Source organism: Prunus mume, linkage group LG8 (assembly GCF_029339155.1).
Source record: "Prunus mume cultivar Tortuosa linkage group LG8, ASM2933915v1, whole genome shotgun sequence".
Lineage (NCBI taxonomy): Eukaryota > Viridiplantae > Streptophyta > Magnoliopsida > Rosales > Rosaceae > Prunus > Prunus mume.
This window is the reverse complement of record NC_142705.1, coordinates 1,147,318-1,170,506: the sequence shown is the minus strand read 5'-3', so window position 1 is coordinate 1,170,506 and position 23,189 is coordinate 1,147,318. Positions and strand designations below refer to the sequence as shown.

Sequence of the window (23,189 nt, the reverse complement as noted above, 5' to 3'; positions counted from 1 at the left end):
CTTTTTAATAAATGTATTCTGAAGTTTCTAAAGGGACAATCCTTGCACCAATCCATTGAAGATGAGAATACTTTAACAATCTGGTCCAACGGCCAAAATTCTAACAATCCAAATGTTCATAAAATAAGAGGAAACTCCAATTCCAAATTCCAATGGGTAGAAAGAAAGAAAGAACGAAAGAAACTCGAACGAACATATCTCTACCTTCACGTCCAATTTCCAATACTAGTCTGCTTTTTCGCTTCTCAAAACCTAGTGCCCCTCTATATTACAAAGTATAAATTCATATGGTTTACATGAAAATACAACGCCATAAATCATTTTACATTTTTCAGTTTTCATTTTACAATTTACAATACAAATAAATATTATAATTGCAGCTTTCTTCATGTGGTCGTGAAGGGAAGGGGATGATGCATGGCATGCGATGAGTCTCACAAGAATTTCATGAAACTTTAGGATTTCAATTTTCATGAAACATTGGATCGGTCTACTACGCAACGCATACCATTGCCATCAGCATCAGCATCGGCATGAGCTGGTTGTTTGTACAACAGAACAGACAAACAGGGACCACAAGCAAGCAGTTCATGACAAAAAATACAGAGAGCCACTTGCTTTCATCCCTCGCTCCCACGGCTTTTTGTTCTTTAGTATCTGATCCAGTAACAACCACACTTCTCACCTCTCAAATTTTATTCGTACGTAAATCAAATGCAGACTAAATCCAAGGCATATTTTTCTTCTGGGAAAAAATTAGTAGCCACAACCAACTAGCTTAGAGGCAAGGAAGGAGCGGTGGAATTTGTGCTAATCTGGAACAAAAACAAAACAAAAACTGTGTTAATGCTTTTGCCGCATTATTCAGGAGGAGGGAGGACCACATTTTCTTTATTTTTGTTTCATTTCAGAGAAATAACTTCTTTGTGTGGTTTAATAGGTTTCCGTTTGGACTGCTTGCTTGTCACCTGCTAAATATCAAAGTATTTTTTCAACTGGTCAAATACAAAACAATTGATGCCATTATACAGCAATAAGCATTAGAACCCGAGTTGAAAGTGTATAAAAGGATAGCATGATCCCATGATCCCACAACCAACCAGAGACTATATGTCCCATCTCTTTTTAACCCGGAACATCAAAGTTGATGATCGAATGTCATCTTGTGGCACTTGGAGCATGAATTGAACCTTCATCTTCATTGGGGCTGTCCTTGCTTTGCCACCTTCATCTCCAACCTGAAACAGGATCACGATCACTATACTATACTATCATTTCTTCATAAAAAGCTAATTTTTATGAACCTCAATTTTCTTACAAATGTACTTAACAAAGCATTATGTCAATACTAGTGTGGGTGTATGTGAAATACTTGTTTGACCCCACATATACCCTTAGGTTTTCCTTCCAAATTCCCTTTTCAAGAGCACCAATGCCTCCTTTGTGCCAATTCCAAGCCTTCTTTAACAAGAAAGCTTTAAAATACTTTTCTCATATAAGCACTTACCCAAAGAGATGCCCAGCCAAGGCGCACCTCTGAATCATAACCAGCTTTAAGTTTCAAGTCCTTGCCATATGTGTGCTTGTATACTGCACTCCAGTAGTCGGAATCAAAATTGTACCAGTAGCTGGAGATGAAAAAAATCAAAATGAAGTATAAAAACTTTTCCAACAGTCTGGACACAGATGACTGAAACATGATATAGTAATTGGCAAACTCAAAAGTGCTCCTCTCAAGCTCAAGAAAAATTCATGCTAGACCAATAAATTATTGGAGACTATTTATATGAATAAATACTGGAGACAAGATTTACTTTCAGTTTTACAAATGCTTTGCATGAATTGATGATATTAAGCAGACAACACAGTTACTCACACAGTGAAATATGATATAGAGATTGGCCAACTCAACCTGAATGGATTTATAAGCACTTAAAAACCAAGCACCTCATTCTCTTGACCTAACATTTATATACGGTCCTGTTATCCTAAAAACTAGAAAAACATGATTGCCAGGGACATGTTTACATCTGTCAGCAAGCAAGTCAAGTATGAATCCAACAAAAAAGGAAAAAAAATTGAATTAGGAAGAAGAAAAGATTTCTAACCTCAACTTGTCTGAAGGACCAAACCGACGCTTAAAAGCAAATGACAATGCATTCGAAGGCAGAGAAAAGGTCGGGATAAAAGACATCTCCTCATCCTGTGAAAAACCCAAACATCTCAGCAAAACTCACAAAGATGAAACACCAACATGATGAAAAATGATGAAAAATGAAGTCATTCAGCTATTAAGAGATGACGAATATTTTCGTAGGGAACATGATCTGGACTACACCTTTACACAACCCAGCCATACATATTTTCTACATTTTTAATTGGGACCCAGTCATCCAGCTTGTTTAATTGAAAAGCATCCAAAAAGAAAAACCAGAGTAATATAATGCTTACCTTGTATGAGTACCTCAACTTCAAATCCTCATCCGCATAATGAGCAGTGCACGACCCATTCAAAATTTGGCCTTTCACAATGCCATTGATCGACAACATTCTCTTCGTCTCCTCTTCTTCTTTTTCCTCCAAAGAAACTTCGCCAAGGGGGAATTTAAGGGTAGCTTTTGGCTGCAGCACCAGAAAGAAATTAACGTAGTAAAACTTATCATGTAATATGGTGCAACCAGATCCTCCAATTCTGTTTCCCCCAGTAAAAATTAAACAAGGGGAAAAATAAGGGATACTCTGGCAGCAGAAACAGGAAGATAATAAATTACTAAAAATGGATTCATTTTTTTTATTTTTTTTCTGTTAGGTAATTCGTACATAGTGGCATTACTTGTAAATTGTAAAGCAGTGCTATGGCATCAGATAAAAACTACACTAACTCAGCAATCCAAATAATGATTTTTGAAGTATGTTATTGTTGAGTATCAGAATGTAACAATCCACGTTATGAATGCTGAAGCACGCTTTAAAACAGAAACAAGTTTGCAACACCATTGAGTCCTGACAGCAGTAGAACTCCAAGGACATGTCTTATTTGCGTCTGGTTAGAGTTACATGCTAAGATTATACACAAAAACAATATGTAAATGGAATGCCAGATGAAAGTCCACACGTGGGGGTGTCAAAACATGGTATAGTGTGATATATTGTACTTACGAAACCAACAGAAGGTACAGGAGAAGAGAGTTCAAATGCATAGCCAGGTTCAGCGACCTTCGCAACCACAGATGCCTCTCCTTGTTGTGCCTAAAAACATTATGACATTCAGAGAGGCAATACAGAAGCACATAAAAAAAAATCACCAAAGGTATATATCATCACATGCATCAGGGAAAAAGGGGTCAATCTCATGTCAAGAAGCTTGGGTAAAACATAAACATAGACATAGACACGAAGATATTAATTTCTTTTATTAATAGAAATGAAATGACATTAGTTACACATTGCTCAACAACTCATGGGGCCGGGCCAGGCCAGCAGAAGCAAGCTCCTACTGATAATATAGTGTAAGATTACATTAGAGTACAAATTTGCATGTGAAAGAGAAGAGACTTGAAGAGTTGAGTTAAAGTGGCAAAATTAATAAGAAAGGTAAGAAGAGACAAATGAAAAATAGATAGATAGAGAGATAGGTAACCTTGAGATCATGGGTAGCACGGAGTTGCAATCGAGGACCAACATCGACGGAGCCGCTGAGGAGGGTAGATTGATCTTCAAAGTCGTAGTTAATGGAGAGGTGCTTGGAGACAAGTGCCAAGTGGGGCGGAGAGAGCTCGCCCTTGTGGTTGTTGTGGAAGGAGAGCTTCAGTTTGGCCAGGCTGTCAAACAGCTTGCACGAGACCTTATGGAAGAAAACGGACGAGTCGCTGTCGAACTCGGAAGTGAGTCGAATCGAAGGCCTTTTCGGGAAGCTGAATATGATGGGGCTCCACGAACCTCCTATGGCTGGTGGAGGCGGAGGAGGAGGAGGAAGATCAACACTTGCAGTTGGTAGGCCCTGGTAATTAGGGTTTGGATTCCCCGGAAGGCTGGGTACCATTATTGGCTCCGCCATTACTAAATTCACTCACTCACTCACTCACTGACTACTTCCTTCTCCCACCTCTGACTCTAAACTCCGAACCTCAAAGAGAGAGAGAGAAGAGTGCGCATGTCACCTGTGTTTCTTCTATGATTCTTTTTATTAGGCGGAAATGTAGATGACTGGCCAGTGGCCATTCACCTTCACTCTTTTCAGGTATTTTATTCAAGTCTTTCTTATTTCACTTTGATGCATCATTCCGGTTTCGAACCTGGACCCTTGTCTTTTATTCTTATTATTTTTTCATTGATGCTTTTTACCAACCAAAGATTTGTTTTTTCAATTTAAAATCATAAGCGAGGAGGATGCAAAATTGCAGATCATATATATAAAATATATTTTAAAACTGAATAACATAGTTCTTTCTTGGACTGAGGGCATGACACTGTGAGTGTAACAACAAAGCCGACTGATGATCTCACCCTCTTATAATTCAATACATGTAATTTTTCTGGTCGAAGGAGAGAGGAAGAGTGATGAATGTCAACAAAAGTTCAATTTCAATATCCCTTTCACTCACATTTAACCATTGGCGTTTATGGCTTTCACTTCCTTTTTTTTTCCCCTATATCTTTATAAAGAGGGCAAAATCACATTTGTTCCTAATCATCCTTCTCTCAGTACAAAACACAATCAGAAAATTTAATCGACATATAATGGAAAGTTGACCCTTAAACTACACTGGATTGACAGCCCTTGTAAAACCTTGCCATCAAACACCGCACGAGAAGGCATAATTTCCCATCCCCAACATGTACTTGCAGCCACAAGTACAAAACGAAAAAACCTCTCAAATCCCGTCCTTAATCCTTATGCAATATTAACAGCAACTGGCTTCCCCCGACCCATTGCAAATCCCCTCGTGCCATCCGGCATACGCGGCCCAGGAGGCTGCTTGGCTACTCCTGGCTGCTCAATACTACCAACTGAATTGTGAGGAGGAGGCCCCACATGATTTCCACGATTATTATTATGATGGTATTGACCTCGCCCACGCCCCTTCCCACGGCCTCGATTACGCCCTTTCTCTGCCCGACCTCCTTGTCATTGCCATGCTCCTCTCCCTGCAAAGAAAAAAACCACAACATGCCTATATCTTCAGGAAGTAATGATTTCAGATGTAAAGCTATAGGCATATGCTACCGTTAAGTTTATGGAAAAAGCCTTGACCAAAAAATTTAAAAAAAAAACTTTACAGAAAAAGTTTGTCCAATTAGCATCTGTGAAAATTTATCAATGAAAATCTAATTGTCCAAAACAAAAGACATACGCATTTAAATGAGTCTCTGAGTGCTTACATGTTCATGTGAATAGGCATCAGACTGCTGGGAAGAATCTACTGATTGTTTTTCATTGGCCTGCTGTTCGGGTGAAGAAGCATCCTCTTCGTCTAATTGCACTTCCCCATCTTGCCCCTTTTTCCCCCGCACTTGAGCAGGTTTTGACTGAGAATGGAACTAACAGAAACATCAATGGACTGGTCCAAATCAACTAAGTTACTATGCTGAAAGATCATTCAGTCAAGCAGCATGGGACCAATCACATACACCACAATCATCTGATTAACTAAAATAACAAGAAAGTAATTTATGTCAACATTTATTCTATAACATTAGCTCATTTGGGAAAGTATACATTTCAATTATACAGTTCAAAATCTTAGTTTCATAAGCCAACTGAATTTCAGGAACTGAATTTAACTATAATTTCATAAGCCCACAGTTCGTGTTAAACTATAATTTCAGGAACTGAATTGAACTACCTAACAAAGAACCATAGTTTTGGGCATATACCGCTCGTCTAAGCATTAAACGGACTTTAAGGCCACTCCTCCAGTTGGCCTCATCATTAAGCTCTGCAACCTGAAGATAGAAATGCACAGTTATCTGTCTTACCAAAGAAAGAAATGGACATTTATTCTGGGTAATGAGCTTGGCGAAAGCCATATTGATGTCAAATCACAGCTAACACTTACAGCTTTCTCTGCCAGCTCAGGGGATTCATATTCCACAAATGCATGCAACTACAGAAAAAGAGTCCAGATATCAGATACTTCTGTCCATCTTTAACTGTATGAGTAATAATGATAACAAAACTATTAACCATAAACATCAGTGAAATTTGCATTAATGTTGATCTATTTCGCCGAGTATGATTTCTTAAAACGTAACATCCTTTTTATTTTGGGGTGAAAGAATGTCGCTACAGCCACTGCAATATTAGTGTTAAGTTACAATATAAAATTGATGCAAGGAAGGTCCTTTATAGGCCAGGCCCAAAGCCAAAATGATTGCATCATCAGACCAATACACTTTGGTTTGGTTAATCTGCAATTTTCCAGATTACTTTAAAATTTGAGGCATAATGTTGTAAAAGCATCTTTCTGTGAGACAACTTCTCAAAAGGTTAGCCCCCTCATACTAAATATTGTAACCTAATAAAATTTGAGTCAGAAACCAGTCTTTTGGGAGGCATACCCTATTATCTTTTTATACCTGAAGCAATCTAGAATGAACGATTTTCTTTTTGTTACATTGGAAGGGATCAAACCTTTCACCTATCCTAATATTGACCCATTTCCCACCCTCCATCACCATTTGGGGTTGGAAATAAGCAAACTTTACTTCACAGAAGAAAAATGGTCATAGTTGCTGAAAACAATGAAAGCCAAAGAACAGCACAACCCATAACAAACCATAACCTGCTCCAAGCAAGTGCATGTGTTTTTATGTATACCTTGTTACTGAAAAGCGTGCTATCTGCTTTTGTAGATCTGGATGCCGAGGAAGCACCACTGTTGGAGGTTTGCGGCTGGCAGGTACGGATTGTCTTCACACTGTCAAAGAACAACTCAACGTTATATAGACTTCTAGGATTGATAAAACATATTTTACTCAGAAAATAAAGCATTCGAATAAAAAAAGTTTCTACAACACAATGTGATTTTGGTACCTCCCAGCAGCAGAGAAAACCTTCATGAGGTTTTGGTGGCAATGATCCTCAGGCAAATTTTCAGCGACAACTATGCGAGACTACAGATCAGAATGCACATTATATGATAAGAGGAAACAAGTATGTAGTTTTCATGAAACATCAACAATTATCAATTTAAGCAAGGATTTAAAATGAGTCTTACTACAGAAGTATAACCATAAAAATAAAATTTACCTGTTATACTTAAAATGAAACTTTTTAAAAGACCCATTCACAAATTTTTTGGCATAAAGGCACAAAATGACACAATAGACAAGGCACCAAACCAAAGCTTTTGTCCTGAAAACATGTAAATGGGACTGAATACAAGTAAAACGTACTTGCAACTCTTCCATATCTGACTGAGTCAGGGGATGCTGGCGTCTAACTTTCTTTCCATCTTCATGAACTACCTGCAGAATATGACATCATTAAAGATTAAAAATATAGACTAAATGAAAAAAGATACACAGGTGAGTAAAAAAAAAGTTCCATTTTTAGAGGGGAAACAAAAAACAAAAAGAGTCAACAAGAGGATTCCTTAAGGACAACAATAGCATATTAAGCACGAGCTCAAACATATAAACTCACAAGTTTTGAAGAGTTCCGCAATACAGTTGCAAGCTGAGATTGACTATTTACGAGGGCCTTAATCTTCTTGAAAGATGCAACAACAGATATTGGCACTATATCAGAATGAATATTAAATAGTTAATAACGATAAAAAAATCAATAAAGGACTTCCAAAATAACAATTAGAATACAAAAATCGTATAAATTACTTAGTGTTTCAGCAGGCACACATGCCCGTCTTAGAGTAAGCTATTTTCCCTTTAACTTGAAGGTAAGCTGATCAAGTATATTATGGGCACACAGACAGTGAATCCAACTCTATGATACATATAAAACCATACGAAATTATAAAAGAAAATCAAAAGAAAAGTAAAAGAAAAAGATTGGTATGTGCTGCTTTCCTAATCAAAGATGGGAAAGGTAAAAGAAAAATAGCTTACCAAATCCTTCAGGGTCTTTGTTTATGAACCTCATAAGATGATCAGTAGTAGCCAAGTTTAGGTCACTGAAATAATACTCCACCTACAAAATGTTAGGCCAACAAAAAGAAATCAGGCCAAGTTCATGAAGTGATCTTCACAATTAATAACAATAGCTGGTGACTCGACTGCACATTTTCATTCTCAAATGTCTTTTTTTTGGATCAACTTGCATTATCTGAACCATAATGGACTAAATGAATGGTATTGCTTTGTTTAATACTTCCTTTTGATGAGGACTGACTTATTCAATTTCTAATGCATTTTATGTTATGTGATGATTTAGTCTATTTAAGCTTCTTATTTGAAGAGAAGCACAAGTCAACCTCATCACACTGATTCTATCTTGCCCACTAGGTCTGCCGGTGTTCTGACAACCACTATTCCAGAAGCTTTAACTAATGTTTCCTCTTTATCTATGTAAGAAACCTTCTCCTCAAGGTTTTGTATAGGTCCGTTGTTCCATCTTCTGCTCTTTCGGACACTTAGATCTTTAAAATCCCTTTTTTATCTGTTGTAGATCTTTAAAAGTCTTGTTGCTCAGGTATGATCTAGGTTCTAATGGAGAATGAAGAGCTACCTGAAGAACCAAAGCACTGCTTAAGATGGTGTTCTTTGCTTGATCTTACACTTGGGGTAGAGAATTGTCACCTATGATAACTTTAGGAGGAGGATCATTTGACCACCTTCTACGGAGGTAAAGGAGCAGTAGATGTTTAGAGAATGCAGAGGAGGTTCCAATTTGAATTTGGGTAAACTTAATTAGTGTTTAATTTTTCTCAGGTCCTTTTGGAGACTTGAATTGTATGCATAGGAATACAGGACACGCTGCTCTTCCTTCCAACTTATTGAATCTCAACTGCACCATTGGAATTTGGAATCGCTAATTATATCCGAAAAAAGATTAGGCACAATTCACAAGCACAATAAACTGCCAACCTATAGAATCAGAATGAGACACGTGTGTGTTTATGGTTCGAGGTGTTCAAAGATCAGGATCTGGAGTGATGGACCGAAATCCAAAAGAAGCTAATATTATCCGAAACGTGATTTGGTGAAGATTGAATATTTGGAAAAGACTAAAACAGCATAAGGCAGATTATGAGCTATGAAGAAAAAGGTAGTAAAAGAGAATAAAAAAAAGTAAACGCGAACCTGATTCAAAATCTTGGAAGTAGCTTCATCGGAAAGCTTGTGAGTCTTCGAGGAGGAGGAAGAAGCATGATCCACCTGAGCTTGCTCTCCCAGCTGCTGCTGCTGCTTGTGCTGCACGGCCGCCTCTTGGTCTCCAAATCCAGAGTAATGATACTGGTGGTGATGATGGTACTGGACTGGCAAGTGATGATGATGGACCGGTACCGGCACCACATGAGGAGGAGGAGGAGGAGGGACGACCTGGATCGGCACATGGAAAGGGACCGAAGGCGGAGAGTAGACGTGGACCTGACCCACAGACACCGGAGGCGCTGCTGGCCCCGGTGCGGGTGTGGGCCCAGATGTGGGTGTGCTGCCACTGCGATTGGTTGGGACGAACTCGGGAGCCTGGGCGTTCAGCCGGCTAAACGAGACGTTCCGGGACAGAGATGGATCTGATGTAGAATCGGACGGTGGGGATTCCCCTTGAGCCATTTTAATCTTGTTTGTAGGGGGTTTCGGGGTGGGGGAAGAAAGAGGAACTTGTTGGAATAGAAAAACGAGGGAGAGAGCCCTGTGAGGGGCGGAGAGGACAGTGGAGAGGACTTCTCGGGTTTCAGGCTGCTTCCGATCCTCGCCTATTTATACTTTTGATTCTCATTCCTCATCGATTGGTCCATTTGGATTTTCGTAATGTGGGGACCCCTACTAATGCTTTGACTCTTCTCATCGTTCTCACTTCTCTCACTCTTCTTTCTGCCCTACTTCTCCAGCAGCTGGACTGGACTGGACTGGGCCTTTGTTCTTCACCCGTCGTGCCCGCTCTCACTTAGTCAGTCTCGTTGTCCATTGGTCAACGTACGCTAAAAACAGTACAGATACAGTCACCCCAAGTCTTTTGTTATCTATTGGGCTAAAAACAAGGGTCTCTTTTTGCTACTGTCCGTTTGAATGGAAGGAAATAATTCGAAATTTAGTTAAAAGTTAAAAATTAAAGAAGAGAAATTGATATTTTCATTGTTTGACAACTTAAGCATAGAACTTAATCGTTGGCAAAAAACAAACCCTTGGAAATTATTCACCTATTTTCAATTGCCATAATAGATCCTATAATGTAACCCCGTGAATTAATGAGGCTTAAATTGTATTCTTTTGACATCCAACACCTTCTTTTTTATTAAAAAAATTATATATTTTTCCATTAGTAAAATAAAAAGACCCGAAATGCATTTCCATCGCAACCCCCTCCTCCTCAAACGTTTCCTTGATCGTCTTCATACTTGAGCCGTTTAAAATTCCTACTCACAAGGTTTACAACCTTTTTATTATTATTTTCATTTTAATTTTTAAACAAATATTCGATTCTACTTGTTGTAGTTTTGAGAGGCCGGTATAGTAGTGCCTATCCCTATCGCCTCATGTTTTTCAAAGTAAAGATTTCCTAACTTCTAACTCCTTTTCTTTAACATGATTCTTGCGATCCAAAGATATGAAAATGACCAAAAAGAAGGTTTCATTGCTTAGGGTTCTTGAGATAAGAGTGCAATTTAAGTAATAAAATACAATTCTATTACACGAACTCTTGCCTCTGTAAATCCGTTGTCATTATCAAACTTCATGTTAACAAACCAACTACTTGAAGGTACAAGCCAAAACACTAGCAGTTGCTCATGTCGTCCTTTTCAATTCAAATTTCTTCTTAATAGCATCCCAAAACGCAGGGATGGCAACTTCATTGGGAACTTCCTTGAATGAGGGAAGGTAGTTCACATCAACAATGACATGGTCACCAGTGCCTTCCTGAATCTGCATCCACATGACAAGAAAAATTGGGTCAAAATGTGGACAAAATATCATGGCCACACACGTCAGCACAATCCAACACAGGGATGTTCATTTTTGCTCTAATGCATAGTGTATGAAGCAAATAACTTGTAGGAGACAGAAGCAAAGATGTCTAAATGGGTGTCACGGAGCAAACAAGTAATATCACACTACCTTGCTTCAAATTGATAAGGAAGTTCTGGTGGTTACGAACCATACAGTTGTCCTCATTGTTCTATTTTGTTTTTCCTTTTCCCAAGCATAATCCTCAATCAACGCATCAACATAGGCTTACAGCTTAATTTGGTGAAATTGTGGGTTGCTATAATATATAATTGAGCAAACTTAACTTGGTTACTTACAACAACATCAAAGCCAAAGATAGTCAGTTCAAGCTTTCTCATAAGCCAATTAGCTGCACTAGTAACCAGCTCGAGATCAATGCAGTGATCAGTGGCCTTTGAGCTATTACCATCTCCAGAATTTGGGTTTCCCTTGGTAGTCGGTAGAGATTTTAAGCTGTGAAGGAAAATCACCACGACATGGGTCATTGAATATATGCATTAACAAATCAAGAACAAAAGGAAAGGTATAGCAGAAGGGGAAGAGAGCATGCTACCTGTCAAAGACCAAGGGTTTGAGCTCATTACTTCCAGATAATTTCATCAAGGTATCTGCATTTGGAGTAGAGTTCTTAACTGCATGATAAACTTTTTCACCCAAGACGTAAAATTTGTAGAGTGTTGATGAATGATCCACATATTCCTGCAAATAATTTCTGATTTTCAGACCTGTAAATTAGCATGCATGGACACGCTTGGCAAACCATACCTGGACGTTGACACCTATTCTTTTAATACATAACGTTGCATTAGGTTGGAGTAAATACAATTCCTATATCAAATATGTTAGGTAAGATGCTACACCAAATTCATCTTAAAATTAAATCTTTCTCACCTGTATAATTGCTGGAAGAAGAACAGTTAAATCCTTGAAATCTTCAACTCTAAAAACAATTGCCTGTAAAGTAAGGGTTGAGTTTTTTCAAATTTAAACATAACAGCAGAGGCGGTGACTTTAGATGAAGAAATCAACTTGATAATGTATGCTTCCATAATCTCATTCCACTATACTGGCTCCACAACAGTTCAATGCAATTCATTTAACAAATATATAAACACCTTTCAGAGATGGTGACTGATATCCTTATATTTTAAAAATAAAGAAAGAATTACCATACTGTGAGAATCGGCTACACCACAAGCAACTTGAGGTTTTACTATACTTGGAAGAGCTAATTTAGCTTCAGATAGGCTTTGAATCAAACCAGCCTGGTTAAAATCATCAACCTGTGCATATTTAAATTTTAAATAAAATGAGAATAACAAAAAATCACATATAACTGCATCTAAGAAGAAACCAACAACTTTGTTATACTGCCCAACCTATGCCATATATATTGTGAATCTCATAAATTAACGCAATAACTGCAAATAGTGAAACTCCTACATAATACAGGATCCCAATTGACTAGCCAATTCTAATACAAGAGAACACTATCATTAAATTGATGAAGAAATAATGATACGGAAATATCTAATCCCACTTACTATGCGCATGTATATAGATAGTTCTCTCTCTTTCTTTTTTTTTTTTCTTTTTTCAAGTAATTTTCTTTGAACGTATAGGTGGTTTTGACAAGATTTAACTCTTACGTCAACTTCGTAATTATGAGCAGTAACCACCCATCCATATTTGCATTTGCAAATACTTAAAAAAGAAACCCAAAAAAGAAAAAGAAAAAAAGCAGTTGTGAGTTAGAAGAAAAAGATTGATTCTGTTAGAATATGAAAACAATAGTTGATCCATATCTTACCCTGTCAAGTTTTCGGAATGGTGATGAACCAACGGAATTTAAATGGTATTAGATCAGGAGATCATAAGTTCAAATGCTTACCACTACAACCTCCCAATTTAGGTTAAATTCCACGTATTAGGCTCTGATGGTGGAGAGAGCCCCACATGTGAAGGTTTGTATTGGAATATTAAAGCAATAGTTGACAAGCGTTCTCAAAATTTAACCTTTTAAGAAATAGTATACCATCAACATTAAACAAACTCTAAGGCGGTTACTTAAGTAGTTATGAATGGTTACCCGCTCAAAACACTTTTGCGCTTGCAAATAAGTTAAAAAATACAAAACAGATGTGTGCTGCCAAAAGGATCACATCCCTACCTTAGCATCTAGGCATTTTTATAATAGAATAACAGGCAGACACATTTAAAACTAAGCTATTGATGCAACACATACAAACAACTCTTATTGTCGTATGCATAGAAAGATCAATCACGTCCTTAACATAGCTACTTACTTAGTAGACTATGCCGACAGGATATATCCATGACTATTTATGCTGCATATTACCAAAAAGTTCACTGACAAAGTATCAGCATCAAAGTTTTTTCTTTCAAATTGTGAAACCATTATGAGGAAAAGAAAAAAAACACCTTGAGAAAATTGGCCCCCCTAATTGCACGGCAACCTCTGGTTTTGAGATCCTCCAACCCAAGTAGAATGTGTTGAATTTTCAATCGATCCAGTACAGGATAAATATAGTTAAGTGGGTCAATCACACAGAGGTCCAAGTGATGTTCCATGTATCTGTGTAAGAGAAAGAAGGGTCTTAGAAACAACCAAATGGATTAACTTAATACAAAAATAAAAGAAATAAGGACTGTATAATATGGTGAAAAAAAGGCTTAAAACTAAATTGGAGCTGCACAGATATATTGCTTAATAGAAAGAAAAGAAAATTACAGAAGCGCATAAACTATAAACCTTTGCATTTACAAATCATTAAAGCACACATGTGTGTGTCACATTTCAACTTCAGTACCAATAAATCATATCTTATGATTCAAGAAAATGTTCCAATTCAGTTCAATGTGTCACTAGGAACCCAAAGAGCACATTGGGTTTCTAGTTCTCAGGTGTGTTTCAGTTCCTTATGGGTGGAAACATTTCACGGGCTAAGATGGAAGCACCACAAAGTGTAAATTCATCTCAAATGCCGTGTATAGTGGAATAATTGCCAATAGAAGATATATGAAAAGACCAGCAAATGTTAAGACGAATTATATTTTTTGGTATCAAGCCAACTACTCTATGGGGAAAAAAATCAGATTCATAAACTTCGTAAGTTACCTTTGCAATTCCTGCATCCCCCTGCTGTAAGTTATGGTGTTAGAGGACTGTAAAGAACTATTCAAATCAATCGATATAATTTCATCAGTTGCTTTGTGGAGTACTACATCAACTTCTTGTAACTGAGGTGATAGAGGGAGCTCAAATGTGAGGGGAACAAACATCAGCCCATCTTGAGTAGGATACATAGGGAATGCACCCCTCTGAAAAATTCAAGATGACTTGTAAGTTTCAAAATGCAATCATATATACATGTCAAATTTACCTGATATTTTTTTATGAATAAACAATAAACGATCACTTGGAATGCTAGCCACAACAAATCAGACCAAACTGAGATTTTCTCAGGACAAAAGTTACTAGACATCTCCAATTAAATAATTTAATCTGTCATGGTACTTCACAAGTGCCAAAAGCCAAGAGAACAGTCAAAGCCCTTCAGATGAGTACAGTTCAGAAATTTGCACTAAACCAAGTATCAATAACATTTTGATGAGGCATGTTTACATAACACAAGTCTATGGTGTCACAAGGCCCTCGTACAAGTTACACTACTTCCTTTTCTTAAATACTTTCTTAGTTACTACCACTGATCGCCTTCAATTATACAGACGGCTCACCTTAGCAAAATCTTCTTCACGAGAAGGCTTCATAATATAACCGACAGTCACAACACTGTTCCCAATTGCCTGTTTTCCATGTGAAACATAAATATTCAAACTTACAAGCAATATATAAGAAAACCTCTCCTTTTTCCTATGCATAGGCCGATAAGCTGAAGAGGTTGTACAGAAAATAAGAAAACTTCCAGGATGAAACCATTTTTTGAGTGTGCAGTATATTGAGAGCAATGGTGGAACCAGAAAATTCCAGTGGCAGGGGCCATAGATGAGCCACAAAAAAATTGTTAAACAAAAAACTTTGGAAAAAAGCATGTATAGATCAAAATTAAAATGGAGGTTCGTTTAATACTTTATAGATGCTTTAATTCTTTCTATTAACAAAATGAATGTCCGCCTCTTCTTAGTTGCTATGAGTGTGCAGTGTAGTGGCCATACAAGCCCATGTGGGCTGCTATCAGCTAGCTTCTATCCAAATGACTAATAAAACTTGTTGCTTTGTCAAAACTTTGGAGGGGCCATGGCCATACTTGGTGCCATTCCACCTCTAGAAAGCATATAAACAAAGTAGGGCACATTCAAGATGCATATGTTGAAAGCACATATCTATACAACCACCCATGTAGACAGTAGGAATAGTAAAATATGGACAGCAGTTACTCTTTAAAACCTTTCTATTTATGTGGCAAATAGTCAAAGGCAACTCCTGTAGTTTGTTGATATAAACCATGCTTGAATTCTCACATGCACTGCTACCTTCAACATCTGAAAGCAAAATAATTTGTACTTGAGCAAACAACAGGACAACATTGACTCACAATGTTGCAGACAACTTTAGATATAAAACATTCTTATATATACAAGCCCCAACACCCTCACTAAGAATTTTATAATGACAGTGTTCTAATGCAAGTTTTCCCTTGCCATACATTAAAAGAGAATACCTAGTACTGAAATACTCACTTGTGTATGCACACATGGGTGTAATATGGAATATATTATCAGAAGGCCCCATTTAAGCTCCTTAAACAGCTTCTCAAGTCAATTTTTCTACTTCAATATATAGAAATGTCCCAACTCCATAGAGAACTTGATTCCATTAAATTTTTTGGCTTTCACTAGTTTATTTATGCCTACAAAGAGAATTTTATGTGATATGCACATGAAAGGGGCACTGTATGATATCACCGATTCTTCCTGAGGAGATATTCCATTCAATTGAGAGAACTTGCAAAAACTCCTTGTACAATTTCCATTTATCACAAGGTCATTCCCTATGAACCGATTTATACATACTAAGAAATAAATAAACAAAAAAAGTAATCCTAAATATCTGAACCTTTGTCCATAACATCAAATGCACCTGGAGAATTGTAATCATTCTTTTTTCAGAGGTACCAATATCAGGTTTAACAAGAACCAAAACAAGAAAATGGTGTTTGATACCACTTGATCAAGTCAAATTTGTTATGACGCATGACAGACCTAAATTAGTAGACCTGGTTTTCATGCCATAGTGCTGCTAGTGCAGAACAAAAAGTCCTGACTCTCATTGTTGGGGAAAACATGAATTCTGATACTCACTTAGAATGGTGATCAGCCAACCGCATTTGCTTAATTTAGGATAGATGTCTCTCTTCTTGTTAGAAACCAGATACAAAATACAGCCTCCAATGTTACTCCAAGCAAGCTTGACCTCTCGTGTACTATCATCTATAGAGGACGCATCCAAGATGAAGCAATGGATTGAATACTGCGTCGCCACCTCTTTAAGAATACTAACCTATAACAAGCAGACTTAGCAGTTAAGGATAAAGTTTGGGTAAACTACTACAGCATTTTGCTTTCTTTTTATAATTTATTTAATGTGGTATCAAAAGGAAATTTTTGTTGTTTTTACCAGCAAAAGCACAAATGAATTATAAAAACATTTAAAAGCGCTAAGTTGAAAAGAAATGAGAATTATACTATACACAGCTAAATGAATCAGTAAAAACAGTAGAGTGCGATAGTCAAATTGGTAAGCGCTCTAATGAACATCTAACTATAGTGTTAGAAAATTGAAGGTTGTTAGGTAATGTAATTCTTTCTTTCATTAAGAAAAGAATAATGTGCAGGAAAATGAGAAGCTACCTTATGAGCTTCAAGACCTGGTCCATAAGAAATGCCCTGCAAAGAGAAGCCAATATATATATATATATATATATCAAAAGACGAACAATTTCCATTTTGCTTACAACATAATTGAACTTTTCCTTGGGAAATGTAAGATGCCCAGCACATAAGAGAATTATTTTCGAATACATAGAAAAAGCGGAAGAAGAAGAAGCTAGCGAAGTGATGAGAAGAAACTGATGTGAAATGTTGAAGAATTAGGCAGAATTGGAACAAGAGAAAGTACAAGTAGAAGTAGTAGCGTACCGTAGGGATGTTGGAATGGCGGAGCTTACTGAGCAAAAAGTGGGCGTCTGGTTGGAAGGAGGCACAATTGCTGCTGCTATGAGAAGAAGAAGAAGAAGAATCGGGATGCTGGAGTTGTTGTGAGGCCAAAAGTACAGACTCGTCCAGTATCACTCCTCCTACAACACCACCCACTCCCGCCATCTCTCTCTCTCTCTCTAAATCTACTACTAATGGAAGAAGAAAGTAAGGAAATGCGGAGAAAGAAAGAGAAAGAGAAAGAATGTGATGCGGTGCGTGCGAGCGAGCGAGGGAATGGAACCAAAAGCGGAGTGCGTAAGCGTTTTCTGCTTTCTCCTGTCTTATTTTCAAATAAATTTATACTTACAAGAATTGGTTAGTTATGGAAATGGGGTCCAAATGCCCATACCAATATGAAGGATCCGATCCTATCCTATCACATCATCTGCATTCTATTCTACTTGGCACACTGTCTGTTGCACTGCAACTGCAGTATGCCTCATTTGATCACCGCTTCTCGTCTCTCTGTCGTATCTTTAACGTACGTTCTTCTTCCTCCTGACCTGATGCCTCTTTTCTGTATCGCTTCTCTTTTCGTGTTTTTTATAAAAAAATTCTTGAGGGCTCGAAATTTGTTTCGTCTCCTTCCAGACACTCATTACTGTATATATAAAAAGAGAAATCGTTTTGGTAAATTGATTTCAGAAGGGTTTGGGTCGTTAGGACATTAGACAAATGGGTTGGGTCGGGTCCCTGGAATGCACCCTTCAGCTGGTTCTGGCCCATATATATTCTCAAGAAATATCCAGTTGCGCTCTTCTCATATGCCTTGGCCATGGCCCACTTGCCCATCATGGGATTTCATGAGAAGAACCAACCAACCTCATCATTATTAATTGCAATTTGCAAAGAAAGAAGGAAAAAAGTGAAAACAATTTTAATTGCCATAATAATCATCAATAAAATATACAATGCTTGCAAGTTGCCACAACAAAACTGTTACCACATCATCATTGATTACTGCCACCCTCACCCCAGAAGAGACTACAATACAAACAAACAATTTTATTCTCTGTAAATGGTTATTATTATTGTGCACATGAAGATGGTAATGTATTATATGCAATGCAGCATCCGAAACCAGATGCCGTGAACATGATCAACCATGTTTGTTTGTTTTCCTGTAAAGAAAATGAAATAGATGCCAACATTTGTTCAATCATCAGAGTGCATTACTTTCATAAGCACTAGTTCAATTCATCAAGAGTCCATGAGGCGTTCCATAACCAAGTTGACTACTGCGGGAGCATCAACCGTCACTGCAACCTTCACCGTGGGTTTATCAGACCACTCCGTCACTTCACCAAACCTAACCAAAGCAAAAAAGAGATCACGACTCCATCAAAACTACATTATTATTGGAACTCGGGTGGGGTCTTCTAACAACACATGCAAATCTGCCATGAACTCAATATTTCCATTATCAACAGCGAACAAGCATTCCATTCCATGCGTGCAGAAGAATTCTAAAAGTTTTCATCTTTTGCCTTTTTGAATTCAAAAACTTCTTTTAAAGTACGGTATCATCTGTGCTTTTTGACATCTCATTGCGGTAAAGAAGGGCCCCCTACCTTTTCTGTTTGTTGTACAAAATTGTGAGTCCTCTTGTGATGCCGTTTGTCTGTACTCTAACAACACCCTCTGTGTAAGTGATGAGTGAAGGATTAACAGCTGCAAGAAGTGTTGTGGGATCATGAAGGTAAACTCCTACACCAAGATTAAATCCACCATCAATATAATGTCTACAATCATTGTTATTCCACTGCTTTGAGTTGCATCAACACTTCAGTAAACTAACCTTTTGTGCTATAGGCATCACGATGGTAGGAGAAGTACACATCTAAAATTTTGCACAAGTACTGAGCAAATTTTCCATTTGACCTTGCCAACTTTTCCCGATCAGCATCTTCATGGGTCAGAATGAAAGTAAAATATCATGCAGAAAGTATGATGATTTATGTAATAATTACAATCAAGCATGAAGTTTTCATACAAGAATTTTATTTATCAACTGGCCATTTCAAACATACTGCTTTCATAAATGCCACAACAGTTTCCAGATAAATTACCGATTTGGCACACAGCGGGAGTCCAAAAATTGTATTTTAAGATTTCCTGATGAACTACAAAAGGAAGTAGATTGTGTGGAAGTTTTTGCATGAAGGCTAATTGAACTCCTAAAGCCTCTGTGACAAAAGTGTTCTCAAAGGTTACGCTTTTCAGAAAACAGATCTTAGTATTAGTGTTATTTCATTTCAAAAATAGGTAAAAGAAACATAAAAACAAACATGGCTTCTTAAAGACATTGTCCAGCACCACCTATTATTTGGGATATGGCATGTTGAGTTCAGATAGTTTCTTTGATACTGCTACAAGAAACAGTACCTATGAGAAATCTGTTTCTTGAGGAGGACAACATATAATGATTGGTCCAATGATTCAAAAATTGAATAAAAACCTCCGAGGATATTAATGCAGATGGTCATGGCCCATGGGTAAGAAAAATAGGTTTTTCAGGATACAATTTATAGGACAATAAAAGAAGCAAAAAGTTTATTACATTTAGAAGACACGCAGAGTTAGGCTCTACAATCTACATTGACCAACTATAAAACAGAAACCATATTTTTGACTTGAATTTGTGGGATACTACTTTGAGATCACAAATATAGAGTATATGTATTATTAGAAGGCATTTCTTTGATAAGTATGTATGTTTTTTAAACAAACATCAGTAACAATGAAGAATAAAAATTTCCCAATATAGTACCTGTCAATACAACTTGATGGGTAACATTTATCCCCACACCCAAAATATCTGCTCCACTTGTAAATACTATATCTGCAGCATCTGGATCCCCAAATATCTGTTCACGGATTGCGTCCAAGGACATTGTTATCACCATCTATTTAAGTAGATCTTGAAGATATTGCCATAGAAACTTCCAAAGCTTAAGCTCAGGTGGGAGATGAATAAGCCCAATCAAAATATCAGTCTGGCTGATATACAATAGAAAAATGAAAAGGTTGTAGCTGATTTGGAACTAATGGTATTCCACAATAACAAATAAACCCAATAAGTAGGCAGGAACTGGACAGATAATAAATTGAATTCTTACATGCATAAACTCGAGCTGAAGTCTTGAAAATTTTGAATCTGAAATGTGTGTGTAAATATATGTATATAGTTTAAGCAGCTTACGTTGGCCTCTGCTGCTGGATTCACATTCCCATTGACTGCAAAAGCACCACCAAGAAGAACAATCTGCCCAATGTTCTTTGCAAATGCAGGTTCTAGTTGAGTAGCCTGTATCAATGGATACTCTGTTACAAAGGATTAAGAATAATTGTCACAACACAAAAGCATGCAATGCATCAAGAATCTGACCAGTGCAATATTTGTAAGTGGGCCCAATGCTACCACAGTGACTTTTCCAGGGTAAAGGTTTGCTTGTTCAACCAGAAAAGCTGCTGCTGACTGTTCAATTGGCTTTCCTTTTGGTGGGGGGAAATTTTGGTTGCCAAGTCCATCCGCACCATGAACAAAATCAGCAATACGGAGTTTTGTACCTTTCTTTTCATGGAAAAGATGAAATGATTGATGAGTTATGGATTTTAATCATACATCAGCTTGTCTATAAGCAAGAACATAGTAAGGCTTGCTAATTGAGGTTCAATTGGTAAGTGATTTTAATGCAAGAAATAAAGCTGAAAAACAGCTGCCAAAGGAAATGGATAGGAAGTTTCTTACTAAATCTGCAAACAGTGATCTCAGGTTATCCCTTCATTCATTTACACAATGTGCATAAATGATACATATACAGGTAGATTACCATCAAGAAACTAACCACATGTCAGTAGGGTAGCACTACAAGTGATCTCAGGTTATCCCTTCATTCATTTACACAATGTGCATAAATGATACATATACAGGTAGATTACCATCAAGAAACTAACCACATGTCAGTAGGGTAGCACTACGCCGTGTGTGAGTGTAACAATATTTTAGTCAATATATAAGAAAAATATTTCAAATTGGTTTGTAGATGCATTTCCAATTGGCTTCCTACATACAATTTCTTACGAAAGGACATGTCAGACTTTCTAACTGCTAAACATCGTTGTTTGTTAAAAACCATAAAAATATAAATAAATAAAAACAGACGAGTTAACTAATTTATAATCACCATTCAGTGCTGGTTTTAACTTTTATCACACAGGAGCACATTAAAAATGAAGACACTAGACAAAGAAAAAAAGAGCTCGGGGCACAGAACAATAGGAGGAAGACAAGAAGAAAATCTCTGGTAGAAGTTATGAAAGTGACGGAACATATATACAAACTTGAAGAACCACTAATAGATTAATTTATTGATAAGTGAAGAAACCCAAATAGGATGAGAACTTACAGTTATTGTCACATGAGATCCTTCAGCCACAGGAATATCAGTTCTCCCTGCAACCTCCAACTAAACCAAATACAAAAACAAAGAGACAGGGAATAATTATTTTTTAATGAGCAACGAAAACAGTGAATGAAATGCCTAATCCAATGCTAGAATATACAAGGAAAAGGAGATGAAGGTCAACATATAGTACGCAGAACAACACACAAAAGGGCGGTAAGTGTACCAAATGCAAGGCATTTCTTGTGGCCAGAGTCGTATAAACGTTTCCATATATGGTAGTAAGTCCAATCACTTCCACCTCCGGGGATTGTAATGCCACAAAGATGGCCATGGCATCATCTGCATGCATAACCCAACTGTATTACTAAAAACATAAAACACAAAAGCAGAATCCTCCATTTGGTTGCCAATAATGTAAAATTGCACAGGAAAATGCATTGGCCTGAAGCAGAAATGGACGGCTCTGCAACAGCATTGGGTTCCTGAGTCCCAAGTGATTATGAAGAAAAGTCCTAGATTTATCAGAATCTTGATCTTCTTAAGTTGTTGCTTTAAGAAAAGAAAAGAAGTGAAATTGGCGGCATTGGCATCCCAACTTGAAAATTTCCCAGGGATGGATCATGGATGCCCTAGGCCTATTCAATACCCGGATTGATATTAGTTCAATCGCAAGCAAATTGGAAAGGTATTGTTGGTGGTGACCAAAGTGGAGATAGCCAAAGTTGGCTCCTTTACTGATTAATTAAAAAAAATTCCAGATACGGATTAATTAATTAGGGAGAAGCAGCACAAGCATTGATCCACTTAATTGAAATCTGACGGATCCAGTAGTACCTACATGGCTACATGGAACGGGCCACGGCAATCCATGAAAGCTTGAAGCTTGAATTAATTTATAGATGTTGGTAAGAAAGGTCCAGAATTGGAATAGTGTTGGAAGAAAGATGAGATTATTATGAGATAGGATTTGCAAGAAAGTGAAAATGTGAAGGAATTATTACCGATGCCAGGGTCGGTGTCAATGATGATCTTCTTGGGTTCAGTCACTGCCATTGTCGACGACTGTCAAACAGTCAAAAGGAAAAAAAAGACTAAACTACTTATTAAGGACGCTCGCTCGCTGCTACTGCCTCTGCCTCTGGCCTGGCCCGCTGATGAAGATGAAGATGAAGATGCGGATGCAGATGATGCACTGTTTGATTGATTGATTGATTTTTTGTACCAGAAAAGAAACTGTGAGTTGGAAAACAAAAAGAAACTGTGTGTGAGAGAGACTGAGAAAAAGTTTTTATTATTCTAAACAACCGCACTGCTGCAGTTGTCCCCTCCTAAAATAAAAAGCTAAAACAAACAAACGAACAAACCGCACAAAAGCTGACGCTGATCCCATATGCTTGTTTGGCTAGC

The 23,189-nt window shown here is 37.4% G+C and overlaps 4 protein-coding genes across 6 annotated transcripts; all 4 read right to left on the bottom strand.

The window, feature by feature from the left end:
* Positions 1–961: 961 nt before the first annotated feature.
* Positions 962–4,236, bottom strand: OEP37 (chloroplast outer envelope protein 37). The gene is made up of 6 exons (XM_008244850.2): positions 3,641–4,236; positions 3,160–3,249; positions 2,452–2,622; positions 2,109–2,203; positions 1,508–1,628; positions 962–1,238 (listed from the first exon to the last, which is right to left on the bottom strand). Exons 1-6 carry the CDS (start codon positions 4,055–4,057, stop codon positions 1,107–1,109), a joined length of 1,026 nt encoding a protein of 341 aa, XP_008243072.2. The 5' UTR covers positions 4,058–4,236; the 3' UTR covers positions 962–1,106.
* Positions 4,237–4,478: 242 nt separating this feature from the next.
* LARP6B (RNA-binding protein) lies at positions 4,479–10,023 on the bottom strand. Its single transcript, XM_008244851.2, is given in 11 exon segments — positions 4,479–5,112; positions 5,115–5,148; positions 5,383–5,529; positions 5,878–5,946; positions 6,060–6,107; positions 6,821–6,920; positions 7,037–7,116; positions 7,399–7,470; positions 7,649–7,743; positions 8,071–8,152; positions 9,265–10,023. Coding segments are annotated over 11 exon segments (1,419 nt in total). The 5' UTR covers positions 9,739–10,023; the 3' UTR covers positions 4,479–4,894.
* Positions 10,024–10,739: 716 nt separating this feature from the next.
* ITPK4 (inositol 1,3,4-trisphosphate 5/6-kinase 4) lies at positions 10,740–17,958 on the bottom strand. 3 transcript variants are annotated; one of them, XM_089043185.1, is made up of 13 exons: positions 17,314–17,954; positions 17,026–17,061; positions 16,477–16,675; positions 15,563–15,657; positions 14,893–14,961; positions 14,273–14,475; positions 13,576–13,729; positions 12,303–12,416; positions 12,025–12,087; positions 11,687–11,832; positions 11,430–11,586; positions 11,242–11,334; positions 10,910–11,049 (listed from the first exon to the last, which is right to left on the bottom strand). In XM_089043185.1, exons 1-12 carry the CDS (start codon positions 17,494–17,496, stop codon positions 11,248–11,250), a joined length of 1,506 nt encoding a protein of 501 aa, XP_088899311.1. In that variant the 5' UTR covers positions 17,497–17,954; the 3' UTR covers positions 10,910–11,049; positions 11,242–11,247. The 3 variants fall into 3 exon arrangements, with proteins under 3 accessions (XP_008243074.2, XP_008243077.2, XP_088899311.1); XM_008244852.2 differs by lacking the exon at positions 11,242–11,334 and having other exon boundaries at positions 10,740–11,049; positions 17,314–17,958; XM_008244855.2 differs by lacking the exons at positions 11,242–11,334; positions 14,893–14,961 and having other exon boundaries at positions 10,740–11,049; positions 17,314–17,930.
* A 397-nt stretch (positions 17,959–18,355) lies between these two features.
* URH2 (uridine-ribohydrolase 2) lies at positions 18,356–23,146 on the bottom strand. Its single transcript, XM_008244856.3, has 9 exons — positions 22,784–23,146; positions 22,006–22,121; positions 21,783–21,842; positions 20,762–20,947; positions 20,576–20,680; positions 20,144–20,240; positions 19,172–19,279; positions 18,945–19,080; positions 18,356–18,682 (listed from the first exon to the last, which is right to left on the bottom strand). The coding sequence occupies exons 1-9, from the start codon at positions 22,833–22,835 to the stop codon at positions 18,574–18,576; spliced, it is 969 nt and encodes a 322-aa protein (XP_008243078.1). The 5' UTR covers positions 22,836–23,146; the 3' UTR covers positions 18,356–18,573.
* Positions 23,147–23,189: the final 43 nt, after the last annotated feature.

What these genes read in the sequence shown, in the direction of transcription:
- OEP37 (XM_008244850.2), bottom strand. Translation starts at nt 4,057, where the DNA reads ATGGCGGAGCCAATAATGGTACCCAGCCTTCCGGGGAATCCAAACCCT. An exon ending in AGTTGAGGTACTCATACAAG is followed by an intron (nt 2,204 to 2,451) that starts GTAAGCATTATA and finishes GGTTTTTCACAG; the next exon opens with GATGAGGAGATGTCTTTTAT. An exon ending in GGTCCTTCAGACAAGTTGAG is followed by an intron (nt 1,629 to 2,108) that starts GTTAGAAATCTT and finishes TTTCATCTCCAG; the next exon opens with CTACTGGTACAATTTTGATT.
- ITPK4 (XM_008244852.2), bottom strand. Translation starts at nt 17,496, where the DNA reads ATGGCGGGAGTGGGTGGTGTTGTAGGAGGAGTGATACTGGACGAGTCT. An exon ending in TAGCCGATTCTCACAGTATG is followed by an intron (nt 12,088 to 12,302) that starts GTAATTCTTTCT and finishes CTTACTTTACAG; the next exon opens with GCAATTGTTTTTAGAGTTGA. An exon ending in TCTTTGGCTTTGATGTTGTT is followed by an intron (nt 11,050 to 11,429) that starts GTAAGTAACCAA and finishes ATGTGGATGCAG; the next exon opens with ATTCAGGAAGGCACTGGTGA.
- URH2 (XM_008244856.3), bottom strand. Translation starts at nt 22,835, where the DNA reads ATGGCAGTGACTGAACCCAAGAAGATCATCATTGACACCGACCCTGGC. An exon ending in CAAGAAATGCCTTGCATTTG is followed by an intron (nt 21,843 to 22,005) that starts GTACACTTACCG and finishes TATTTGGTTTAG; the next exon opens with TTGGAGGTTGCAGGGAGAAC. An exon ending in CCATCAAGTTGTATTGACAG is followed by an intron (nt 19,280 to 20,143) that starts GTACTATATTGG and finishes TGACCCATGAAG; the next exon opens with ATGCTGATCGGGAAAAGTTG.